The sequence below is a fragment of the Haliotis rubra genome, unplaced genomic scaffold (assembly GCF_003918875.1).
Source record: "Haliotis rubra isolate DU_JTF1 unplaced genomic scaffold, ASM391887v1 Scf1463, whole genome shotgun sequence".
In the NCBI taxonomy this organism is placed as follows: Eukaryota; Metazoa; Mollusca; class Gastropoda; order Lepetellida; family Haliotidae; genus Haliotis; species Haliotis rubra.
In genome coordinates, this window is record NW_025765407.1 from 150,213 (window position 1) to 174,930 (window position 24,718).

A 24,718-nucleotide genomic window follows, 5' to 3' on the forward strand; every position below is an offset into this window, starting at 1 on the left:
ACACGTATAATGTATAACATCTAATATACATGAGTAATAAAATATGAATAAATGACCAACTAAAAATTGAAATGCCATGGAGAGCAATTTCATTTTAAATTTCAAATGTGCTCTACAGGGAAGTGATTGTGTTTCAATTTAGCCACACACACGATGCTTTCATTTACTTCCTTTGTCAGAAGTTAGAAGCGGATATCACTCTGAATTACTGAATTTATCACCTGAATGCACCACGCTGAAAACAAGTCGCGCGTCAGAGAACTGTCTGTATGCTTGTTTTCTGAAAGTTACCATAGTAAAGTTTACTATGTGTAGGAACTAATTACTAGAATGAAATATCAAACACGAATGATTGCCAGAGACAAAACGAATACGATTAATCTAGCGGTTATCCAGTTGCAGCCGAATAATATCATCAACACAGGTGAATCTGGAGCACTGTCAGTGGCAGCACCACGATCTCTACCAGAACATATTGCTTTGATATATTGTTTCTTTCATCGAGTGGTTAAAACGTTCGCCCGTCACGTCGAAGACTGGGACTCGATTCCCCATGTGGGTACAATGTGTGATATCCATTTCTCGTGTCTCCTGCCGTAATATTGCTGGAATATTGCTAAAAGTGGCGTACAATACATGTATCACCGATAATCAGTGATGACAACACGCCCCGATTTCTCGAAACAAACTTAAGTCTGAGTTTTGAGTTTAGACTTAAGTTAGAGTTTTTAATCACATTTGAGAAAACACAGGAAAATGTATTTCCCAGAATGAAATGTAATCGATATTTAAATGTACAATAGTGGACAATTTGAGTGTGGTTGATAGATTACGTAAGTCTGTGTGGGCATTTTTATTTTAAAAATACAGTTGAGTTAAAAATTCATCTGTTTCAGTTTGTCAAACTCACGTTGAAATTCGCATAAAACTTAAGTTTGTTTCTATGGAGAAATAAACAAGGGCCAGGTGTCAGCATCACACTGTTACATAACATATTCTAATAAGTATGTAGACAATATCTATGGCATGTAAATATAAACAACAGACAACTGGGTATTTCTTTCATCGGTTACCTGTACATATTTACCATGTTTACTGTCGTCAAAACATATTTTGAATGAAAAATGGTATGCTTTCATGAATTCGATATTACTGAAATATGCCATGTTTACTGTCGTTATAATCCCTGAATTCGATCGGGTGTAACAGAAATACTGCCTATGGTAGCAATGTTAGTTATCATTAGTTTACATTTTCACTGTCAGGGACGAAAAACGTTATGCTTACCAATTAGTCATGAAATAGACTTTTCTGTGGCTATATTTCTTACTTAATCAAATGATATAATAAAGCAAATACCAAGAAAAGAGAGTTGGTTTTATATAATGCCTCTGATGATCTGATAAGAGCCATAATGAGTGATAGACTGAATTGACATCAGTAAAAGACTTTGTTGGTCATTGTAGTATGGATACCTGGTAATAGTGCGTAAAACAGGATGGAGACCTGGTAATAGTGCGTAAAACAGGATGGAGACCTGGTAATAGTGCCTAAAACAGGATGGAGACCTGGTAATAGTGCCTAAAACAGGATGGAGACCTGGTAATAGTGCCTAAAATAGGATGGAGACCTGGTAATAGTGCCTAAAACAGGATGGAGACCCGGTAATAGTGCCTAAAACAGGATGGAGACCTGGTAATAGTGCGTAAAACAGGATGAGACCCGGTAATAGTGCGTAAAACAGGATGGAGACCTGGTCATAGTGCCTAAAACAGGATGGAGACCCGGCAATAGTGCGTAAAACAGGATGGAGACCTGGTAATAGTGCGTAAAACAGGATGGCGACCTGGTAATAGTGCGTAAAACAGGATGGAGACCTGGTAATAGTGCGTAAAACAGGATGGAGACCTGGTAATAGTGCGTAAAACAGGATGGAGACCCGGTAATAGTGCGTAAAACAGGATCGAGACCCGTAATAGTGCGTAAAACAGGATGGAGACCTGGTAATAGTGCGTAAAACAGGATGGAGACCTGGTAATTGTGCGTAGAGACCTAACAAGGGAACTTCGATGGGTAAGGCAGTATAATAACCCATGTTAGAAGCAACAGTGTGTAATACAGTATGGAGAATCAAAAACTTATTGGAGACCCTATAATTGAATGAGTTAATATTTAACGTCACATCGGCAATATCTCAGCCATATCGTGACGAAGGAGACCCTATAAGACCCGAGTTTGAGGCAGCAGTGTAATACAGACCCGAGTAAAAGACTTCGATGGGTAAAGCAGTATATAAACACTCCAGTTGGAGGCAATATTGCGTAATACACTATGGAGACCCGAGTAAAAGACTTCGATGGGTAGAGCAGTTAAAGACTCGCGTTAGAGGCAACAGTGCGTAATACAGTATGTATGGAGACCCGAGTAAAAGACTTCGATGGGTAGAGCAGTTTGAAGACTCGAGTTAGAGGCAACAGTGTGTAATGCAGTAAGGAGTTAAATTATAGCTGGATAATACAGTCACTATGGATCATACGATATACAAAACAGGAGGTCATTGTTCCAACTGTCAATAGTGAATAATCTATGAAGTTACTGATATTGATGAAACATATTTTATATATTACCAAAACTTTAGACAGGTCAAATTAGCCAAAATTATAGTAATAATATCAAACTGATTTTGCAAAATTCATCTCATAACGTAAATAATCAGTAACACTGAAAACTCTGTTTCAGGTCAACATTATCCTTTTGATGTAACATTCTGGGATTATCACTCTTTGAAATATTCATTATGAAAGGAGCTTGATCTGAAGACGCTACATTTCCCATCTTGGTAATAGTGTGTGCAACTGTACACACATCGGTTTACATTTGAAACATCGTTCTGGCAATTTGAATATCCATGATATCTGGCTAAAATAAACAATGTTCTATCTCACAAGTTCACACAGATATTATCATATGTTATAAGTACTTTCTTTAAAAGGACACATTTCTGAACCGGTATAAAGTAAAACGAATTATTAAAAGTTCATTAAACGACGATATACCAGCTAAGGCTACAGTATAGCACTGGATAAAATACAATATGTTTTACAGTTAGACTAAAAAACAATAAGGAGCGAAAGATATACTTGTAGTAACTTACAAATATCTAAATGAGAAGCATAAAAATATTTCAAAGAATTTATGTCATAGACTTCTGGATGTGAACCCAAATGATCAGTTTTACCATTGTTTTGAATTTACTCTTAGGGACTGTATTAATGCCATCAGGGGTATGTCGTGGTACGTTTGCAGTTGTATTAACCTGTTGGAGTATCTTGAAGGCGAATGCAGCGACGTGAGGTAGATGCAGTGTCCATGTAGATCACAGAGGCACATTTCACATCCTGCTTGCACGTGATAACACAGTCTTCCAGGAACTCCATATCCTCGGACTTGTATGGCCAGGCTGAGACAGTGCCTCTTACGAATTGAGTTTCCCCATTAGCTGAAATTTAAATACACACTCTGCTTATCGTGTCGACCTTACCGGATCAGCCAATAAACACAACTGTATATTCAAAACGTTAACGTTAGTAATATTCTGTCTTACACACTCTACTTATCGTGTCGACCTTACCGGATCAGCCAATACACACAACTGTATATTCAAAACGTTAACGTTAGTAATATTCTGTCTTACACACTCTACTTATCGTGTCGACCTTACCGGATCAGCCAATAAACATGACTGTACATTCAAAACGTTAACGTTAGTAATACGCTGTCTTACACACTCTGCTTATCGTGTCGACCTTACCGGATCAGCCAATAAACATGACTGTACATTCAAAACGTTTACGATAGTAATACTCTGTCTTGTACACTCTGCTCATCGTGTCGACCTTACCGATTCAGCCAATAAACATGACTGTACATTCAAAACGTTTACGATAGTAATACTCTGTCGTGCACACTCTGCTTATCGTGTCGACCTTACCAGACCAGCCAATAAACATGACTGTACATTCAAAACGTTACGATGGTAATACTCTGTCCTACACACTCTGCTTATCGTGTCGACCTTACCGGATCAGCCAATAAACATGACTGTACATTTAAAACGTTACGATATTTTACTCTGTCTTACACACTTACCAATAACAGTGATTTCACCACTTTTACGATGAAATGATTAGTATACACTCTGCCAGGTGATCAGGAAATGTTATAAGCTGGGACTGATGACATATTGCTTGATATAAAGGGGATATTCCTTTAACTTAAGTGAATATTTTGTAGAGGGTAATGTCCTAGTAACTCTCCATTCCTTAAAAATAATGGAGCCGAGGCCCCGGTGGGGCCAATTATTTTAACGAATGGAGAGTTACGAGGATATTACCCTACTTAAATTATATTCAAAGTATTGGTAATATTTCTGTTATCAAAATTAAGTGTCAAAATGACAACCAACCCTTCTTGTTCTCGGGGTTTCATTTAATTGGCATATACCCCCTTGTAATACATACCAATAATAGCGATTTGAAACAATGTTCGTTTGTTAAACAACTTCTATCCTAAGGTGAATAAAATTCTGAGATTTAAATGCTCAATTGGCAAGGTAAAATTATGAGCATTCGCAAACTTAATTTCACTTTATTTGGTGTACATTTTTGTTTAAAGCGAAATTCATCGGTACGTTTTCACTGCAAACAGACTATAGTGTTCACTAGGTCAGGTGGCGCATGTATAGCTACACGTTATGAGTCGCCCGGAATCATTAACATGAACAGGTTCAATCTCAGTTTTACGTTTGAGGACCAGCGTCCCATTTCCAGTGGTCCCGACGTCAACTCAGGACACATTTCCACGTGGTTGGTCAGGTCGTTTTGATTCATGTGAAGCTATCAGATGATGACTAAATTTAAATCATTTACGCTGATAAAGATATTCGTCTTTACTGACATTTGAACCCACTGTCAACCCAGTGACAAGTATTTGAACCAACCAGTTTGGTTCACTATAAAAATGGTTCATAATTACCCCTAACCAAAAGAAGTGTTTTCTCGTTTTTCAGAATGATCCTAAATTTCACCTCTATACTAAAAGTGGACAGTAGGTTATAGGCAGAAGTGCGCTACAAACCTAGGTGGAAAATGTGCTTACCACATAAATTCGATGATAAATTTGTTAACCACATAAATGTTAGTGTTTTGTTAGGTACTTAAGAAAAATACTTACGACCATTTTCTGCCTTTTTATGAAATGCTTTAATGTTGGTCGGAAGGGCAGTGTTGATAGTGGTTGGTCGGATAAAGTTATCTGAAAACGAAGTTAGGTAGTTTCGTAACATATGCAAACACATTTAATCTCAAGCAGTATGTTCGCTGGTCACGCCGAAAACTCGGGTTCGAATCCCCACATGGGCACAATGTTTGAAGCCTATTTCTGGTGTCCCCCGCCGTGATATTGCTGGAATATTGCTAAAAGCGGCGTAAAACCATACTCACTCACTCACTCACTCCAAGCAGTATGCTGCAGACTGTCACTTGCACCGAAGGCACCGAGTTAGGTCTTCAATCGTTCGTCAGCCAGCTTTCTACAAGCCGTTAGCTACAGTTCTTAAGTGCCAAAGTAATTTTTGCCAGTTGTCCCTTACTATTGAACAGTATAAATCCGTTCCACAACCATGAGAACATCCGACATAAGTAGAATTGCTGGTATATGCCATGAGCATTTATTTACGAATAACTCAAACAAAGTAAAGAGTTCACACAACTGTTTGTATATTCTGGCCATTTGGTAACATCCCTCACAAACACATGCAAAGTTACGTCAATTGTAAATAATTATGAAAAACAACGGAACATATTTATGGTACCAGTCAAATTAGTGAATTGCATCGGACATCGTTTTGGTCACTGATTGTTGAAATTTCACGAAAGTTTTGAAAGCTTTACTGGGACTTGGGTGTTGCTACCTTGATTGAACAGCCTCTGAGCAAGAGTCGTGTGACTTTTAAATCGTGATCAACAGAACATGCTCGATTGTACCTTTAGCGTTATGAAATGTAAACACAAAAGGCTGGAACTGTTGGAGCTACTCTGAGGCCTTGAATGTTCCAAACTTGACCCAAAACATTTTGACAGAGGGTCACCTGGAACACTTTAAATTCTTCATAGAAGGGTCTATCTCGGTTGCCTCGAAAATGTTGTACTTCAAAAGGGGCAAACATCCTCCGTACCGGTCAAGGGCCAAGTTTATTGTCCAATAGAAATGCTGTATATCACGTAAGTATCACGTTGGTTATTAGATCGGCATAAATGGTTTTCATTGTTGATACGGTTATAGTGTAATGGAACTGAATCAGTAATTCCGTAGACAGGATTTGTGAAACTGGTCGAATTTGCTTCAAAAAGGTTCGGGGATGGAACATTGATGAAGCGCTTTCAAAACGTCTGTACAGTTTCCATTCCCACTCATGTTTATGACATACTATTTTCATTTGTTTGAGTGACATGCTAGAAGTTGGTGGTATACAGATGACAACACTTTATGAATGATCAACTTCAAAATCAAAATCGAAATAAAGAAGTTGATCATACATAAAGTTTTGTCATCTCTATAATATACTCTCCCAAAAAAGAAACGCATCATGAACATAGCAATTTCATGTAGCAATGAATTAAAACGTGATTCATTTTACAAAAGGTTTGCTCTGTTTATGAGTCCTATGGTGCTTATGTTTTGAAACATCACAACAAAACGCACCATCCGTAAAATACCCGTATTTAACAGGATGATTTTCACTTTCGGCGTGTAGTGTTACAGAATACACAATTCACATGCAATGCACGTGAAAGTTAGGGATCAGATAGTCTCAATGATGGGTATAAAAGGTTGATCGCTGTCTGTCGATTATTCACTGTATTTGGAATATTGTTGACGAACGCAAAATTCCACGTCTAAGTGAAGCCATCCGTCATATCGCCATTGGTTTGCTTGAAGCTGGCCAGTCTCAACGTGCAGTTGTCCGACGCATGAATGTTCACCAAAGCACCATTTCACGGCTCTGGGAGAGATATCGCCGGCAGAATGCGGTAGCAGATGCCCCTCGTAGTGAGCGACCTCGAGTGACCACTGCGGCGCAGGATCGCTACATCCGGGTACATCACCTGCGTCATCGAACAGCTACGGCGACCAATATACCCGACAGATACCCGACAAATACCCGGATTGAGGAGGCTTTCTGCACAGACCGTCAGGAACAGGTAGAGAGAGGCTGGTTTACGTGCCAGAAGACCTTATTTTGGCCTTGTGCTTCGACTACAACATCGTCGACATCGAGTTCAATGGTGCACCAACGTTCAGGCCTGGAACCTACCGATTTGGCGTAGAATCTGGTTCAGTGATAAATCACGATTTCTTTTGGAACGACGCGATGGAAAAATGCGGGTGTACAGACGTCGACGTGAACGTTTCGCCGACGCTTGCGTTCCCCAGGTGGACAGATTCGGCCGGGGAAGTGTTATGATGTGGGGAGCGATGACCTGCCGTAGGAGAAGTGATTTGGTGATGATCCAGGGCAACCTGACAGCTCAACGGTACTGTGACGAAATCCTACGTCCACACCTCCTTCAATCATTGATCGCCAGAGGGGAGTTGTTTCAACAGGACAATGCCAGGCCCCACACAGCACGTCACACTAGAGACTTCCTCCAGAACCACAACATCAATGTGCTCCCCTGGCCCTCAAGATCACCGGACTTAAACCCGATCGAACATCTGTGGGATGCCCTGGACAGACGGGTGCGACGCCGTAACCCTCAGCCCCAGACACTTCAGCAACTCGCACAGGCACTACAGGCAGAGTGGGCTGCGATTGGGCTACACGAGATTCTGAGACTTATTCGTTCGATGCCGAGGCGATGCCGTGCAGTTCTGGATGCCCACGGTGGTCACACGAGGTATTAATTTCAGCGCCACCACACGTCTCCATGTTACACTTAAACTGGCTTTCCTCGAGTTGGTGCCAAAGACGAATAGGTCTGCATTCCCAGTGTGCAATTTCGCTATACTTCATTGAGTCATAAAGCCTACAAGATGTTTCAAAATAAACATAAAAATACAGTTGAAATTCCTATATGCGTTTCTATTTTGGGAGAGTATATTTTCAGAATATTTATGTTTGTTTGCAGAGAGCGTTGGAACATTTTCATTTCTCACAAATAATGAGAGATCGTTCCAGGTCGAAACCTGGGTATATTGACCAGTGAATCAACATTAAAAATATCTTTTATAACACGGGTAAAAATATGTCACATGTTTCATATATCTTGTTATCATGCTGCCTACCTCGCCGTGACAGTGAAGTAACAGCTCACCTGTGATTAATTTCCTATAAAGTGGTAATTATTGAATCAATAATGGCTCTCTGATACAGATAATATGTCGTCAGAAATGAGAATGTCATGTAGAAACAACATATATATGCTAATAGACCTTCAAAGTCATGTTCTAATCAGATTTGGTGGATTTAGTGGACGCAATCAGTTATTTAGTCAACGTTCTTGCACCAGTTGTTGATATCTGTTGGGAGTATTCCCTGCGGATGTAAACATAACAGAATATTTTTAATAAGACTTGTGAATCAAACTGTCAAAAGTAGATGCATTCATTATAGCTTCCTTCATACAATAATCATTTACTCCCTGAAACTGAGTTGAATACCTTGTGTATTTTGTGGCAATCATAAATGAATTTCTGAATTCTCAGTGATACGAAGCAATGATACACTTGTGAAAACTGAGATACCCCTTGGGTACCATTAGGTATTACTTATTAAACGTTATTGCCATAACTGCGCTGACATGAATAAAAAATGATCGGTTATGTAATGATCTTTAGTTTAAATGTTGCATTGCGATACGTCTTTTGGCATAACATTTCACGCATTAATAAAAGTAACTATATAAGATCCTCAGCAGCTTGGGTCTAGTATTGTCTTAATACTCAAGAGATGCGGAACAAGATATCTTATTTTAACTTCTATTTGTCCGGAACTGTGCAGTGAAGAGATATAACTTTAGCGTTACGGTTGTGTCATAATTTATTGAAACGTCTTGTTGGGAATTTGAAACACAGCCAGGTTTCTGCTACTGGATCTCTACAATTTCTCGGAGGGAATTCTGTTGTCTATCAACATGTTTTATTGAAGACCATTTGACAAAAGAGCTGCCATCAAATTTCCACTAGTCAACGTTCCGTTTCTGTTCAGCAATATTAATCCTGCAGCCTTTTCTCTATAATCTAGCTTGATCTTTCTGCGACGATCTTAAAGAGCATACCGTGAATTACTCCAATGTTGTGTGATCAAACACAGCATTCAAGACCTCTGTAAAGCTATCCAAAGGTTTCAAGGCAGGCGGACTTGACGCATTAGTAGCAATGATGCCAGCTAAAATTCCTGCAATTGTCATCGTGCTTTAAATAGACTTAAATGCCTTTGCATCTGTTTGTGATCTGGTGTGCATCTGGATGACATATTGATGCAGGATTTGCTCACATTTCGCGAAAATCACACGTCACTTCATGTACCATTCAACAGCGATTCATATAGTTATTTCATGTGTATGACGTAGTCACAATCAGGCAATTGACTCTGCTTTTGGCAGACATTTCGTATGACTATGAACATGTTTTTCCATGTATTTTTCCTCTTTTGTATGTCTTTGACGAAGCAGAAAAGACACCTTTTCTAACCTAAATTGTATGAGCAGTTATTCTATCAGCGTTGGCTTAACCAGTTTGATGTTTCTAAATACTAAATTAAAATCATAAAACGTACATTAAGAATTTAATACTTGCACTCCTTACAGTATTAAATATACGCTCCTAGCAAAAGTAAAGCAACTCGTTTTATTCTGAGGCTAATGTTTTAGTACTGTAAGTGCAGAATTAATGAATTGAATAATAGCAAAGAGATATGCGCACAATAACCAAACGTGACTTGAAAAAGTCTTTGAAATATAATAGCACCCAGAAACGTGTACATGCACACTATTGATGAAATACGTCCTGTAAAATGTGTTTCAGGCACATTCGGAAATTCAGATAATTGCTTCACATCATCCATTTGTTGACAGCTTTACCAGATTCAGTAATGTACACTAAACAAAAACCCACTTCACATGTGTTACTTTATGTCCCAAACATACACATACAAAACAAAGTGTGTTGTTTGTGGATAAATCTGGTTTATGAACATAATGAGCGTACACTAAAGCAGGATTAGGCCTTATGGTGCGCTGGCGCACCCTCCACAAGCAACAGTTGCAGGATTGGGTCACTTTTGGATTTCACATGGGCTAGCCATCTGTATTGGGGCTTGTTCAGTTGACCCCTCTCGCTGTCACAACAGCAAAGCAACGTTGGCTTCCAGTTGAACACAGCATTAGATAACCTGCGTCAATGCTGTACCAAAACTGCGCCCAGCTCTTGAACATTCTGTGATTGAAGTCTCAAGGCAGGAAGACTTCTTCCAAACACATCCCATAGGTTTTCGATGGGAGTACGGTCAGGTGATCTCAATGGCCACTCATGTTGGAATTGGAGGTCTGGACCATGAGCAGCCATGAACGGCCCAACGTTTGCACGACTGCTGGTTTGTACACATCTTGGCATTCACCAAATGAGGAATGCATTGCTAATCTCCCGCAAATCCTACTCATGTTGATGCAGTGCTTGGAGACAAACATGGCGGCAATAAATACGTCACCGAAGGACATGCATATTCAGTCAGACTGCTATCCGGCGAGTTCCAGAGCGTGTCCAATGTAATATTGCTGGTCTGAGATACATCCGTTCCGACTCCTGTTCGGTGTTAGCACCAGCTTGGTGTGGCTGGGAAATACTGTCTCATCTGTGTAACGTACGTCATGGTTCCCCGCCTGATGGCCAGAAAATTAGTTCTTTGGGCAACCTGGATGCCACCCAAAACAATAAAGCTTCCATCGCCAGAAAGATGGTGTTCCGCAATTGTAGAGTTATTCTACATTATGTGTGTGTAATGTCAGCTTAGTTTTAGCAATATTCCGGTAATACTGATGTGGGGAATCGAACCCAGGACTTTGGCGTGACTAGGGAAAGATTTAACCACTAGGTTACCCCACCGCCACATAACACACACATTGTATATGTGTTGTTGCTATTGCTCGGGTGACCTCAGTTGCAGATAAATGCCCTCTTAACCTTTCTTAACTCGTGCTAAAATAGATTTCTATCGACTGTCAATATCCAAACCATTTGATTGAACATGACGATTTTTATGATGGGTGATGTATTCGACGATTCTATCCAGGTTCAAGTATAATGAATATAATCTTACACGTTTGGTTACTTATGTGAATAACCTATATTCTGCTATAACAGCATTTCATAAAATGTAGTTGTAACTGTATAGTGTAGTTGCTCACATTTGTGTGAGAGCACACCTCACGGTCACTATTCATCCCTTTACGACTATTGGAATTGATTTCGTAGATAATCGAGGTAATTGAAGACTTTATATTCAGCGTCAATCTGTTTTGGGAAAATGCGATCATAACGCGGACCCTCCGACAATCATTGCCGAACTGAGGATCGTTGTTTGCATTACGTACCTGTCTGGCAGATGTCTCCCTCATACCCATCCTGGCAGGAACAGTTGAAACCACTGCCTCTAGCAATACAAGTCCCGTTGTTCTGGCAGGGATTCCTCACACAAGGATCACCGCCTGCAACACGATGTTTAATGTTACTCATAAAATCACTGATTTAAAGAAAGGCCGCCATCGTTTTCTTGCATAATCGATTTTCCTTCTTTTCATGATTTTCTTTCTACATATTCCATTTCCGTCTTTTCTATTGTGCACCTGTATGTCTGATAAGCACCACAAATCTGGAAGTGATTATATTCCTACGACGCATGGTGAAAGAACGTAATACTGTATATTAGATACAAAGACATTTTTCTCATTGCCAAAACAAAACTGCTGGACTATTTTGAAAGTCAAGGATACCTATTTCGCAATCTGTGCCATTGATGCCACCAGGACAAGTACATCTGTACCCATTGGGCATGTCAACACAGGTGCCATTGTTGACACATGGGCTACTGGCGCAGTCGTCAATATCTGAAACGTGCACAGATGAACTGATGAGACAATAGAGGGGGAATTGTGTGATGTATATTCTGGCCAGGGGCAAGTTCACCTACTCTTCCTGCAGTGTGTGTGCCCACTGTTTGAGGTTAGGGGGCTGTTGCTGGCGGCTCGCAGACTTTGTGAACAGCATCCCCTAAATATTCGATGTGGTTTTTTTTATCTGGTCATCTTGGAGGCCACGCAGTTCTTGGACATTGTAGACCATGAAACTGGTTCGTCAGTGTTGCCGTGTGCGGGCTGACGTTATCGTGTTGATGCTTGTTGCATGATTGGAAGGACATATGTCAGTGGAATTCCACAAGTATAACATAGTGCCATTGATTTGCTTTGGATGTGTACTAATTTGATGACAAATAATGGAAACCCATCATTATCATAGCAAAGCAAATCATGTCGCACGTTCACTTCACGTGGTGTGTTTTTATGATAATTGGTAACAATTAGGTGATTGAAAAATGTGGGCATATTGTGCATGATCGCAGTATATACGTTCCTGTTGCATGATTAGAAACAGACTCTCACCTGTGCTGCAGTTCCGGTCTGTGTATCCAGGTACACAGTCACAGGTGTAGTTGTTCACGTGGTCGACACAGGCACCGTTGACACATGGACTCTTTGCGCAGTCGTCGATATCTACAATCATATCATTTATTCACATATATCTGTAATATGACCATCATGTGTTGATCTACGTCTTCTTGACATCTCTAACAACGCAGAAAGGTTTCAGTATATGCATGGTTATGAATTTATTTGGCCGCCCCTTCTATTCAACCCAGAAGTGCCCGTGAAGATCCGGGATAGAATTATCTTCAGTAACCCATGCCTGTCGTAAGAGGCAACTTACAGGATCGGGTGTTTAGGCTCGCTGACTTGGTTGACACATGACCCTCGTGTCCCTAATGCGTAGATGCTCATGTTGTTGATTGCTGAATTTTGTTTCATTTCACATATGATACAAACAGTAAATCTTTCCGCCCCAATAGATGAGGATTAAAGGAAACAGAGTGCAGAAAATGAACTCTTAAGTTTTCATTTTTAGAAAAGGGTTATTTCCGGTTCTACAATCTAGTTAGCGAGCTCATATCGAATGTAAGATAGGTGGTCATACATGAATATACGTGGTCTTCTGCTTCAAATGATTATTTTGTTGAGAAGCTAATTATAGAAAACATAATTTTATGTTACGTGTCCTTTATTCCTCCTAATAACCGGTCCTCAGCTGGGATGAAATTAATGTCTAGCACTGAAATTATGTGAACTTAGTTATAGATAATGGGGCGGAGGGGCATCCTAGTGATTAAAGCGGGTTCGATTCCCCACATACAGATACAGCTCATTGCCAAACCTGCTTCTGCTGTTTCCCGCCGTTATATTGCTGGAGTATTGCTAAAAGCTGCGTAAAACTAAACTCACTTACCACTCAGTAACACACGGAAAAGGGATCATTCCGTTACGCGTGTAATATTGCACGATTTGGCCCACTTATATTTAGTGACACTCAGTGACAGCTTTGTGATGGATATTGCATAATCTTCAGGACCTGCGTAAGTCCATTCCCCTGTACGTGATAAGAAGAAAGTAACTTCACCTGTGCTGCAGTTCCGGTCTGTGTACCCAGGTTTACAGTCACAGGTGTAGTTGTTGACGTGGTCGACACAGGTACCGTTGACACATGGCTTCGTTGCACACTCGTCGATGTCTACAGTTACGTTATGAATGAATGCTATCGTACATGTCTGCTGGCATTATTGTGGATGTGTTCATGTATGGCTATGTGCGTGTAGGATGTATGGTCAGTCTGTGTTGACCTCTATGACATCTATGAACACGAGGACATGAATCTCAGATATTGTTTTGTACAGTACACACAGAAACAGGGGCAAAATCCAGCAGTCAGGGAACAGCCTGTGTCAAACTACTCTTGGTCATCTATTTTAAACCCGTGAAGAAGGTCTCCAGTAACCCATGCTTGTCGTAAGAGGCGACTAACGGGATCGGGTGGTCAGACCCGCAGACCACAAATGCTCATGATGTTGATCACTGGATTGTCTCGGCCGATTACTAGTATTTACAAACTGCTACCACAGCTGGAATATTGCTGATTGTAGTGTTAAACAACAAGCAAGATACAAAATAACATGTTTTAAAACCACAAAAGATACAGTGTACAATTTATAGTTTACAGATGATATGGTGATGGCTAGCCCAGGACACAATTCTTATAGGCAATAGTAAAGTAGCTATTAAAGCCAGATTGGCAAGTAAATATCAGTACATAGAGGCAACCTATTAATGAGCCATAATGTAGGAAATGGAAATGAATCGGTTTCTGATTGAAGGTACAGCCAGGGGTATTCAACACACGGTTTATATATGATAAATATGATACAAATTACAGGTATATTTAACAATGGTTTCTATTGAGGTCGACTTACTATAATTACATGCCATTACGAATTTACGTGGTCTTGTTTGTCAGGGGTTATACTAAACATAGAAACTGCGTGAGATGGGTAAGGACCGTTACCTGTGCTGCAGTTCAGTCTGTATACCCAGGTTCACAGTTACAGGTGTAGTTGTTAACGTGGTCGACACAGGTACCGCTGACACATGGGTTTGCGTGCACAGTCGTCAATATCTAAAAATATATGTAACACTTTCATTGTTAATTAATCAATAGTACCAGGATGTATAATTGTCTGTACAAACGAATAGAAGTGTTAACGAGAGAGAGAGAGGCAAATTCTCTAAGACAATTATCAATTAGATTCTTTCGCTCCACACTGTACACTGGACAATCAAATTAAAACGTGGCATTCATCGTCCCTACATTCACACAATTAAAACATGTTCTCTCTTTGTAGAGGAATGTTGGCATATCTGCCAAGTTCAATATTGATTGGTGCTGTACCACATCTAAATTTTGGTAATGCAATTCTATGTGCTCGCGGGATGCTATGACAGACATAAAATGCTAGGGTAAAACATGTCTTAAAAGTAGAATACAGTCTCAGCTTATTATCTCCCTTTTCTGACGGACCTTGTGGCTCTAAAATACTTTCTAATCTCCACTGCGCGACATGCCTTTGATACAACCCAGCTCGTAGCACTGACGAGATAAAATGTATATTAAACCAGTTATTCACAGGGATAAAATAGGCTAATCCTAATTCCGACAACTTAGTATGTATGCGGAATTTTTAATTGCGCTTACGGCGGATCGCCCCTCGATCACTTCATAAAAATATTTATTTGGTAATACGACTAAAATGCAAGTTACAGAAACGTTTATAAAATCTTACAGTGCTTCCCCACTGGCGTACAACTGGGGGTATCCATGCCATTTCACCATTGACAGCCTGATTTGGGGCATACTTTTTAAGCCCCAGGAAGAAACGCATAACACGATTTTGGACAGCATTGATACAAGACATATTATAAGAGCCCCATATACATGAACCATAGTCCAGGATGGACCAAACCATTGTATCATACAGTTTTGTGAACGTACCATATTCCATTCCACCAAGCAATTTGTATTTAGATGTCAAAAGGCCAAGCGTCCTACTGGCCGAATTAGCGGCAGATTTGGCCATCCTAGCGTTATCTAAATATTCTGTGAGAAGCAAACCTAAGTAACAGTAACTCTAAACAGTTTCTAGTGTTAATTGTGCCTTCTCCACCGTGCATATCTCCTTACTAATGAGGTGCCTGCTACCAGTGTTATAGAGAACATTAAACCTGTGTGAAATACGAAAAACGTCTCACCTGAGCTGCAATTCCGGCCTGTATACCCAGGGTCACAGTGACAGGTGTAGTTGTTGACGTGGTCGACACAGGTACCGTTGACACATGGGTTTGGTGCACAGTCTTCGATATCTACAAGTTAATCCATAACAGAAATGCACGACGTAGATTGGATTAAGCCATAATGTATACAATAAAACAGTTCAGGCATGGTGATAGTCACGTGTTCTATGGACATGTTCTGTATCCTGATTTGTCCTGTACATGGGGGCGGTTGTGTACTCGTCCATATCTACAGTGTTTTATGTAGCGACAAGAAGGTAAATGTATAGGGCTACACGGTATTACCGGTATACCGCAATTCGCTTTTCAAACGATTCGTGATGCAATATTTGGTTTAGATAGATCGTTTGAGAATATATGTATTTTGTGATTATCTCTTATGGTTTAAGTTCAAAGCTATACATTCACATCTAACGTTTCCCTTCCTAATTAAGTGATAAAGAGGCATGCATTGCAATAAAAAGTCATGAATTGTGTAAAAACAAAATCAGAATCCTTTACTTGCCAGCCATATGGTGAGATTGCTGTTATCAGAACCATAACATTTAATTTTCCGGATAGGCCCGGTCCTGTTTGAAGGGACATTGTTAGGGGCCTTTACCATCAAACACAAGCTACTTCACAAGATTGGCCTAGCTGCAGGGTGGTAGCTTATTCTTGACGTGTTATGACAGTTGAATGAGACAACTGGCTGTCATATGAACTTAGTTCAGTGCCGTGTGCCTAAAAAGATGCATGTCTTCATGTTGCTTTTCCAACATTATAGAAGCCGTTAACTGGTACCTAAATAAATTTCAGTCTGCACGTGGGGCGGAGGGGTAGTCTAATGGTTAAGGCGTTGGCTCGTCACGCCAAAGACCTGGGTTCGATTCCCCACATGAGCACAATGTGTGAAGCCCATTTCTGGTGTTCCCCCAGGGCTCGAAAATTCCACTTAGTTATAGATAATGGGGCGGTGGGGCATCCTGGTGATTAAAGCGGGTTGGATTCCCTACATACATTCCATACAGCCCATTGCGAATACTGTTTCTGCTGTTTCCCGCCGTGATATTGCCGGAGTATTGCTAAAAGCTGCGTAAAACTAAACTCACTTACCACTCAATAACACACAGAATAAGGGATCACTCCGTTACGTGTGTAATATTGCACAATTTGGCCCACTTATATTTAGTGACACTCAGTGACAGCTTTGTGATGGACGTGGCATATTGTTCAGGACCTGCGTAAATCCATTCCCGTTCTGTGATAAGAAGAAAATAACTTCTCACCTGTGCTGCAGTTCTGGTCTGTGTACCCAGAGTCACAGTCACAGGTGTAGTTGTTGACGTGATCGACACAGCTGCCGTGTACACATGGGCTCGTTGCGCACTCGTCGATATCTGCAAGTCATATCAATAACCGAAATGTCTTTTTGAAGAGTGTACATGTAGATATAGGATGACATGATTGTAGACGTGCACTTGCATCATATACATATTTCTGTAAGTAGGTGCATGCAGTAGGTCATTAATGCAGGTGCGATGCATTTCAAAACATGTTCGGCACCCATGACCCATGCTGCCACGTGTGTTATGGCAATCAGTTAAGGCACTGCAAGTGTTTCCGTTACAGCAAAACATGTGTTGCTTTTATATCAATGTATTGCGTATAGATCCAAATATTTCTTCCTTCCATTTGTCGCATTCATTTTGGCCATGGTGAGGATTAGAAAGAAAAAGACTTCTCACCTGTGCTGCAGTTCCGGTCTGTGTACCCAGGGTCACAGTCACAGGTGTAGTTGTTGACGTGGTCGACACAGGTACCGTTGACACATGGTTTCGTTGCACAGTCGTCAATATCTACAAGTTAAGCCATAACCGAAATGCACGACATAGATTGGATTAAGCCATAATGTATACAAGAAAAGAGTTCAGGCATGGTGATAGTCACGTGTTCTATGGACATGTTCTGTATCCTGATTTGTCCTGTACATGGGGGCGGTTGTGTACTTGTCCATATCTACAGTGTTTTATGTAGCAACAAGAAGGTAAATGTATAGGACTACACGGTGTTACCTGTATACCGATTCATGATGCAATATTTGGTTTAAATACATCGTCTGAAATTATATGAATATTTTGTGATTATCTCTTATAGTTCAAAGCCACACATTCTAAGATGCTTCCGTGAAAGATCAAAGGCGCCGACAGTACTTTATCAGACGATAACGTAAACTTATTGGTGTCACTGCGCCATTTTAGTCTGGACAAAACAGCATAGATTACAATAAAAAATCATGAATTGTGTAAACCTCATTGTCAAACACTATACCTCCCAACATATCGCAATACGTGTGGCTGCCCTTCGTAATCGAACGTAGCCTTGGTAACCGACGTCACGATGTCAGTTGTCATCGCCTCGTACAACCTCCTACAGTAAAGTACTCTGTAGCACCCCGTTTCATTGTTAGCAGTTGCTTCACTCGGCGAACATCACTGGTGGTAACATTACGTTTATATTTTTCGACGACTACAGACGCGTCAATATAGGCGCGTAGCAAGCCAATGTTTTCGTGTAAGCCCGATAGGTTGCAAAGCTTTATATTTAGATAGTATTGAGGGCTTGCACAACCGTCCTAACAACACTCATAGTTAAGCCCAGGCTGTTTTTCATAATGGTAGCTACGCCCCTGATAGAAAGGCGCATCATTAGCACTGAACGAGGATTGTTGATATAGGTCCCCTACACTGTCGTTTTTCTGTTTGTTTCCCTCCTTAAATTTATTAAATTTTCGGTAAGTATTATATTTGGCATCTTAGAATAGAAATACAGTTCGTTCTACCACTCGAGCGTCCTCGTGTTTTAATTATAATCGTTCAGAGCGAAAGTGTGCTTTATTAGACTATACATGGTGGTAGAGTGAACTGTACTTAATTCACATTGACGTTTCCCTTCGTAATTAATTGACAAAACAGCAAGGATAACAATAAAAAGTCATAAATTGTGTAAAAGTCATTGTCAAACACTTTACCTTCCAACATATCGCAATACGTGTCGCAATACCGGTACCCGATTTGCAATATCTTGCAATACGATGTATTTGCCAATACACAGTCTTATAAATTTATATTGGTTCAATGTTCCAATGGGATAGGACCGGTTCTGTTTGAAGGGACATAATCAGTGGCTTTTACCACCTAATACAGGACTGATTCATTTACAAGAATGGCCAAACTGCAATACCGAAGCTTATTCCTGAAGTGTAGTTGTATCAGACAATTAAGTGTCGTATGAACTCCGTTCAATGCAGTGTGCCCGAAACGATATGTCTTTATGTTTAATTTCCCATATTATACAAGCTACACAAAAGTAGTACATAACTAGTAGCTAAATAGATTTCTTATAAGAGAATACCAAACGATGTCTCGTGTAACACCATATTTATGAAACCAGTGAATCGTGTCGTATCTAACGAGCCAAAGCGAGATTTAGATACCAAACCATGCACTCGTTTAGTATTTTATTTATCACCCATCCAACATTAGGCCATATATATATATGTGTGTGTGTGTGTGTGTGTGTGTGTGTGTGTGTGTGTGTGTGTCAAAAAATTCAACCCAACCCTAAGATTCTTTTATATTTTACACAAGAGAAAATGCAACGTTGACTCTCAAAATGTGCATGCATTTTTCACACTTCTAAGTTTTGATATTAATAATAATAATAATGGTTGAATTTGTAACGCGCCAATCTGCACGCCAGCTGGTATGCTCATGGCGCGCTACAAGTAAAGTTATTTGGGTGAGAGTCTAGACAAAGTACTTCTTAAATAAAACGTTTTGAGGAGAGTTTTGAAGGAGAGCAGGCTTGGGGCTGTTTTGAGATCTTCAGGCAGAGAATTCCATAGAACAGCTGATTGGTAGGCAAATGATCTGAATCCAAATCGTTTTAGTCTGTATCTAGGCACTGTGCACATAATTTGGGACTGGGATCTGAGAGTTCGGGTTGGATTATACTGGCTTACAAGTTCACATAAGTAGAATTGGCTGTATAACTTTGGAGCAATACACACAATTCGGGCTGCAGTATTTTGTATTTTTTGTAACTTTGAAAGAGATTCTTGTGACACACCACACAGTAGGCTATTGCAATAGTCCAGGCGTGAGAATACCAGTGTTCGAACTAATGCAGCGGCAGCTTCCTGGGATATAAGATGCCTTACTTTGCAGATGTTTCTTAAATGAAAATAGCATTTTCGATATAGCTCCTGTATATGACAATCTACACTCAACGTGGACTCCATCAAGACACCCAGATTCTTAACCACTGGTTCAAATGGTATACTTTCGTGACACACAGACAGGTGCGTAACACCTACTTTCGTCACCACTGCATACGTAACAATAAGCATAGCTTCTGTTTTATCTTGATTCAACTTTAATTTGTTTGTTGACATCCAGGATGCAATGTGGATGGTGCATGATTCTAATTTAGCCAGTGGCTGTCTATCATCAAGATTCAAACAGTCTGACATCTGAGTATCGTCAGCATACATGTGGTGATCGACAAATTATTATCAATCACATGGCCTAGTTGGGTGGTGTACACAGTAAACAGAACCGGCCCAAGAACCGAACCTTGTGACACACCATAATCCATGTTGTGACATCTAGATTGTGACTGTCCGACCACAACTGATTGGCCCCTGTTTGATAAATATGATTTAATCCACGACAAAGTGGAGCCTTCAAGACCAAAACCTATCGGAGAAAGGTGAAAATTTCCACAGAAATCACGGGGTTTGGGACATAAAACTAATACAATTTAAAATAAAATCCGCCCGCCTGACCCATAATTTTGGGAAAATATTATGAGAAACTATAATATTTTCTTATTAATGGCCTTACCAAAATAATATCTCAGAGAATTCAACTTTCAGAACGAGTGCATTACGCCATCATAACATTAAATTAAAAAAATATAAATGCTATTACACGCAACCCGGCAAAGAACAGTTGAATATCGCGACTTCGAGATGCGTTGTGTATGACAGAAGATATTTTGTTTTGATCACGTAACTTTGGTCATGTGACCGAGTGCAAATAGTTCCGGGAGCACGCGATGTTATTACACAGTCGGTAATAACATTGCAGATATATAAAACAGTGATATTTGTAACTGGTGAATAATAAATACACGTATTTCATCCGGAACTAAGGACTTCCTTATCTTCAGTTATAGAGGGACGGTGGGGTAGCCTAGTGGTTAAAGCGTTCGCTCGTCACGCCGAAGATCTGGGTTCGATACTCCACATGAGCACAATGTGTGAAGCCCATTTCTGGTGTCCCCCGCCGTCACATTGCTGGAATATTGCTAAAAGCGGCGTAAATCTAAATTCACTCACTCAGTCTGCATGTTTGTCGTCGGATTGAGGACTTCTAAACTCTTAAGAAATATCTGCACTTTCTTGATGAAATCCTGATTATTAACACGTTAAATTAGAAAAAGGATTCCGTTGCATTCTACACTCTACTTCACGTGAACAATTTGATTGTCATATTTTGTCGATAAACTAAGAGTTCGCAAATAATTCAAGTAATTTCAGTTTTTCACCTTCTGATGTGAAAATGATGTACCTTTCCACTGAAGTTGCTGGGGTCATTGATCAGGAATGTGTGGCACAACCTCGTCCATTCATGTCGAGATACCCATATATTCAGACCAACATTAATGTTTGCATTGAATAGATTTAGCCCATCCCAATAATGATCGCCCACGGTGTCCTAACCAACGGGGTTCCCACTATAACAGTATCTTTAGGGATAAACGGTAAAACTACATGGCCACTGTTCATGTCTTCAGGATGTGTTGATATCCTTTAAAACTGCCCACGGTTTTAATTTCCAGGTAATCATACTCCCTCCCTTTTCTTCTTCCGCTGTTTGTTCGGTAAAATATGCATGAACTATCCAGGGCGGGTTAATTTTCGATTGCAAGAACCACGGGAATGAATTCAGAGGTAAGTGTAGGTTTACTAAATGCCCGACCCTAGAAATATAGCGGGTGAAAATATTTTAGACCAATGCTGAAAATTATTGCATCAAGACTTCTCACCTGTGCTGCAGTTCCAGTCTGTGTACCCAGGTGCACAGTCACAGGTGTAGTTGTTGACGTGGTCGACACAGGTACCGTTGACACATGGGTTCGTTGCACAGTCGTCGATATCTACAACAAGTAGATATTAGGATTTACAGTACAACCAGAAATTGTTGAGAACTTAAAGATTGTAATTTTTAAAAAGAAATTCACTCATTACTCACGTATTAAATGTGAATATTAGCAAAACATAACTCCAGATTCAAAGACAGTGAACAGTTAGTATTTTGTCAAGTCACCATGGGCAGCAATGCAGGCTTCAATGCGGCGGGGCATATCATACTCCTGATCAAAGAAGTTAGAAAGTCGTGGTCCATGCTGTCCCAATATCGGACCACCTTTTCTTTCATTTCAGCAATATTTGTCAGATTTTCTTATTGACACTTTCCTTCATAAGTCCCGAAACATTTTCTATTGGATTTAGGCCAGGGCTATAGCTTGGCCAATCTAATAATGTCATATTTTGGGTCCGAAACCAGGCCTGTGAATGCTTTGAACGATGTTTTGGGTCGTTGTCCTGCTGGAAAATCCAAACAATTTCCATAGAACACGTGAGCAGATGGAAGTAAATGTCCCTCGAGATATATATGCCCTGTACCCCTCACTGTTCACATTTCCTTCAAATACTCCAGAGGGGCGTTGTTCAACCTTCCCCTAACACAGATAAGCCGAAGCCAACCCATTGCATGCAGCTCAGTTTTAATTGTCTCCTAACAGACAGCCACAGTTCCTCTATCAATCATATCCAGCCTTAAGTTTTCTAAACTCCTTCGTTTGTTTTTAGAAACAAGAATACCAAGCCGCCTCCTGTCACCGATAGTCAATTTTCTTGGCCTACCTGCGCCTCCCTGGTGCTAAATGCCGTATCCATTTGCAATATTTTCAAAACACGATAAACAGTGGACAAAGGGATGCCTGTTCTACTTTGAAATCACTTTAGCTGATCTTGATGTCCTTGTTATAATACTCTAAAATCAACTTCCTCTTCTCTAAATCATCCATACTGAGGATCACTGAAAATGTCGTCTGCTAGCAAGTAAACAAAGGAGGATAACTCTTCACAAACTAATGAAAAAGGATTAACGGGTTATCCCCTTGAATGAAAGCAAACACTTGGTAGCTGGTCAAGGTTGTTTATACTAGAAATCCAATTAAACATATTCCTAAAATTCTCAATAATTTCTGGTCATACTATATGAATAACAGCATGCGGCAATATGCTATGACTAACTGTACATTGATATATTCACCGTTTTTCTTGAGCATTTCGATATTAGATTTGGGGCAATGGGGTAGCCCAGTGGTTAAAAGTTTTTTCGTCACTCTGAAGACGCGAGTTCGATTCCCCACATGGGTGCAATGTGCGAAACCAACTTCTGGTGTTCCCCGCCCATTGCTGGAATATTGCTCAATTTCACTCACTCACTTGGATGTGTTTGTGTGACATAACTTGCAACTTTATGCTATGTACCACCCACCTGTGTCACAGTGTCTACCGTTGTATCCTTCAGCACATGTACAATTGTACGACTCCAGCTGATCCACGCAGGTACCGTGTACACAGCTGTTGTTAGCACAGCTATCGACGACATCTGGAAAGACACCATAACAGTAGTTAGGTCCAACAGACTCTACCTCAGTGATGAAAAGCCGCATGGCCCTTACAGAACTCAAAGCAATGGTGTGTTAAACCATCCAGATCAATCTGACAAAGACAGAATATTTCCACGTGTACGTCTGTAAAACATCTATGAACATAGTTCCTGTTGTGTTAACGCTTATCTCAAAGTACATCTGCATGACATTTCGAAAGTAACCTTCTCTGTGAGATTCAGCGCTATGTCAGCAAGTGTACCAAGTGCGATAAGATGTACACTACCATCTCATCATTCAATAAACAGTCAGGTAAAACAATTGATCTGTGTAGATAGTCTTAGAAAGAAGTTAAATGCCAGCTCAATGCAGAGCACATCTGCAAAGACACGGCATCATAGATACTGCCTACATACCCGTCTCGCAGTGAGCTCCTCCCGATCCATTGACACAGTCACACTGGTACAGGGTCGTCAGGTCAGTACAGCTACTGGAGTACTGGCATGGGTCCACCATGCAGCCGCCTGAAGCTTGAATATGTACAACTCAATTACACATTCAAGTTCTTTTAATGTTTATCTACAGTCACGTGTGTAAATGGTTGCACACATATATCCAAGGAAGGCAAACTGAAGGTTTCACCCTGTAAAATAAAATATTCAGTAGCTCACCTAACCTGAGCCGAGTTATTTTGATGCTTGACCTAATCTATATAGTATCTATCGTTTCATGACCTGACACATATAGTTTCTATCTTTTCGTGACCTGACACATGTGTTGTTTTATTGTTTCAAGACCCGATACTTGTAGCTTCTATTGTTTCAAGACCTAACACATGGTGTTCCTTTTGTTTCATGACCCGACACATGTGTTGTGTCTATAGTTTCATGACCTGACACATGGTGTTTCTATGGTTTCATGACCCGACACATGGTGTTTCTATTGTTTCATGACACATTGTTTTCTATAGTTTCATGACCTGA

At 40.3% G+C, this 24,718-nt stretch overlaps 1 protein-coding gene across 11 annotated transcripts; it reads right to left on the minus strand.

The window, feature by feature from the left end:
- Nucleotides 1-1,000: 1,000 nt before the first annotated feature.
- On the minus strand, nucleotides 1,001-24,259 carry LOC124269679 (fibropellin-1-like). 11 transcript variants are annotated; one of them, XR_006896570.1, is made up of 13 exons: nucleotides 24,152-24,259; nucleotides 23,621-23,734; nucleotides 22,101-22,211; nucleotides 17,735-17,845; nucleotides 17,276-17,386; nucleotides 15,966-16,076; nucleotides 13,786-13,896; nucleotides 12,717-12,827; nucleotides 12,051-12,164; nucleotides 11,652-11,765; nucleotides 5,233-5,313; nucleotides 2,032-3,499; nucleotides 1,001-2,000 (listed from the first exon to the last, which is right to left on the minus strand). XR_006896570.1 is itself a non-coding variant. In XM_046704712.1 (12 exons), exons 1-12 carry the CDS (start codon nucleotides 24,249-24,251, stop codon nucleotides 3,312-3,314), a joined length of 1,377 nt encoding a protein of 458 aa, XP_046560668.1. In that variant the 5' UTR covers nucleotides 24,252-24,259; the 3' UTR covers nucleotides 1,001-3,311. The 11 variants fall into 11 exon arrangements, 10 of the variants coding, with proteins under 10 accessions (XP_046560668.1, XP_046560675.1, XP_046560672.1 ...); XM_046704712.1 differs by having other exon boundaries at nucleotides 1,001-3,499; XM_046704719.1 differs by lacking the exon at nucleotides 23,621-23,734 and having other exon boundaries at nucleotides 1,001-3,499.
- Nucleotides 24,260-24,718: the final 459 nt, after the last annotated feature.

Excerpts from the sequence above, each read along its gene's own strand:
- LOC124269679 (XM_046704712.1), bottom strand. The coding sequence starts at position 24,251 with ATGGTGGACCCATGCCAGTACTCCAGTAGCTGTACTGACCTGACGACC. Across the intron at positions 11,766-12,050 it reads TGGCACAGATTGCGAAATAG|GCGGTGATCCTTGTGTGAGG; the intron begins GTATCCTTGACT and ends ATCGTGTTGCAG. Across the intron at positions 3,500-5,232 it reads TAAAAAGGCAGAAAATGGTC|CTAATGGGGAAACTCAATTC; the intron begins GTAAGTATTTTT and ends TTTAAATTTCAG.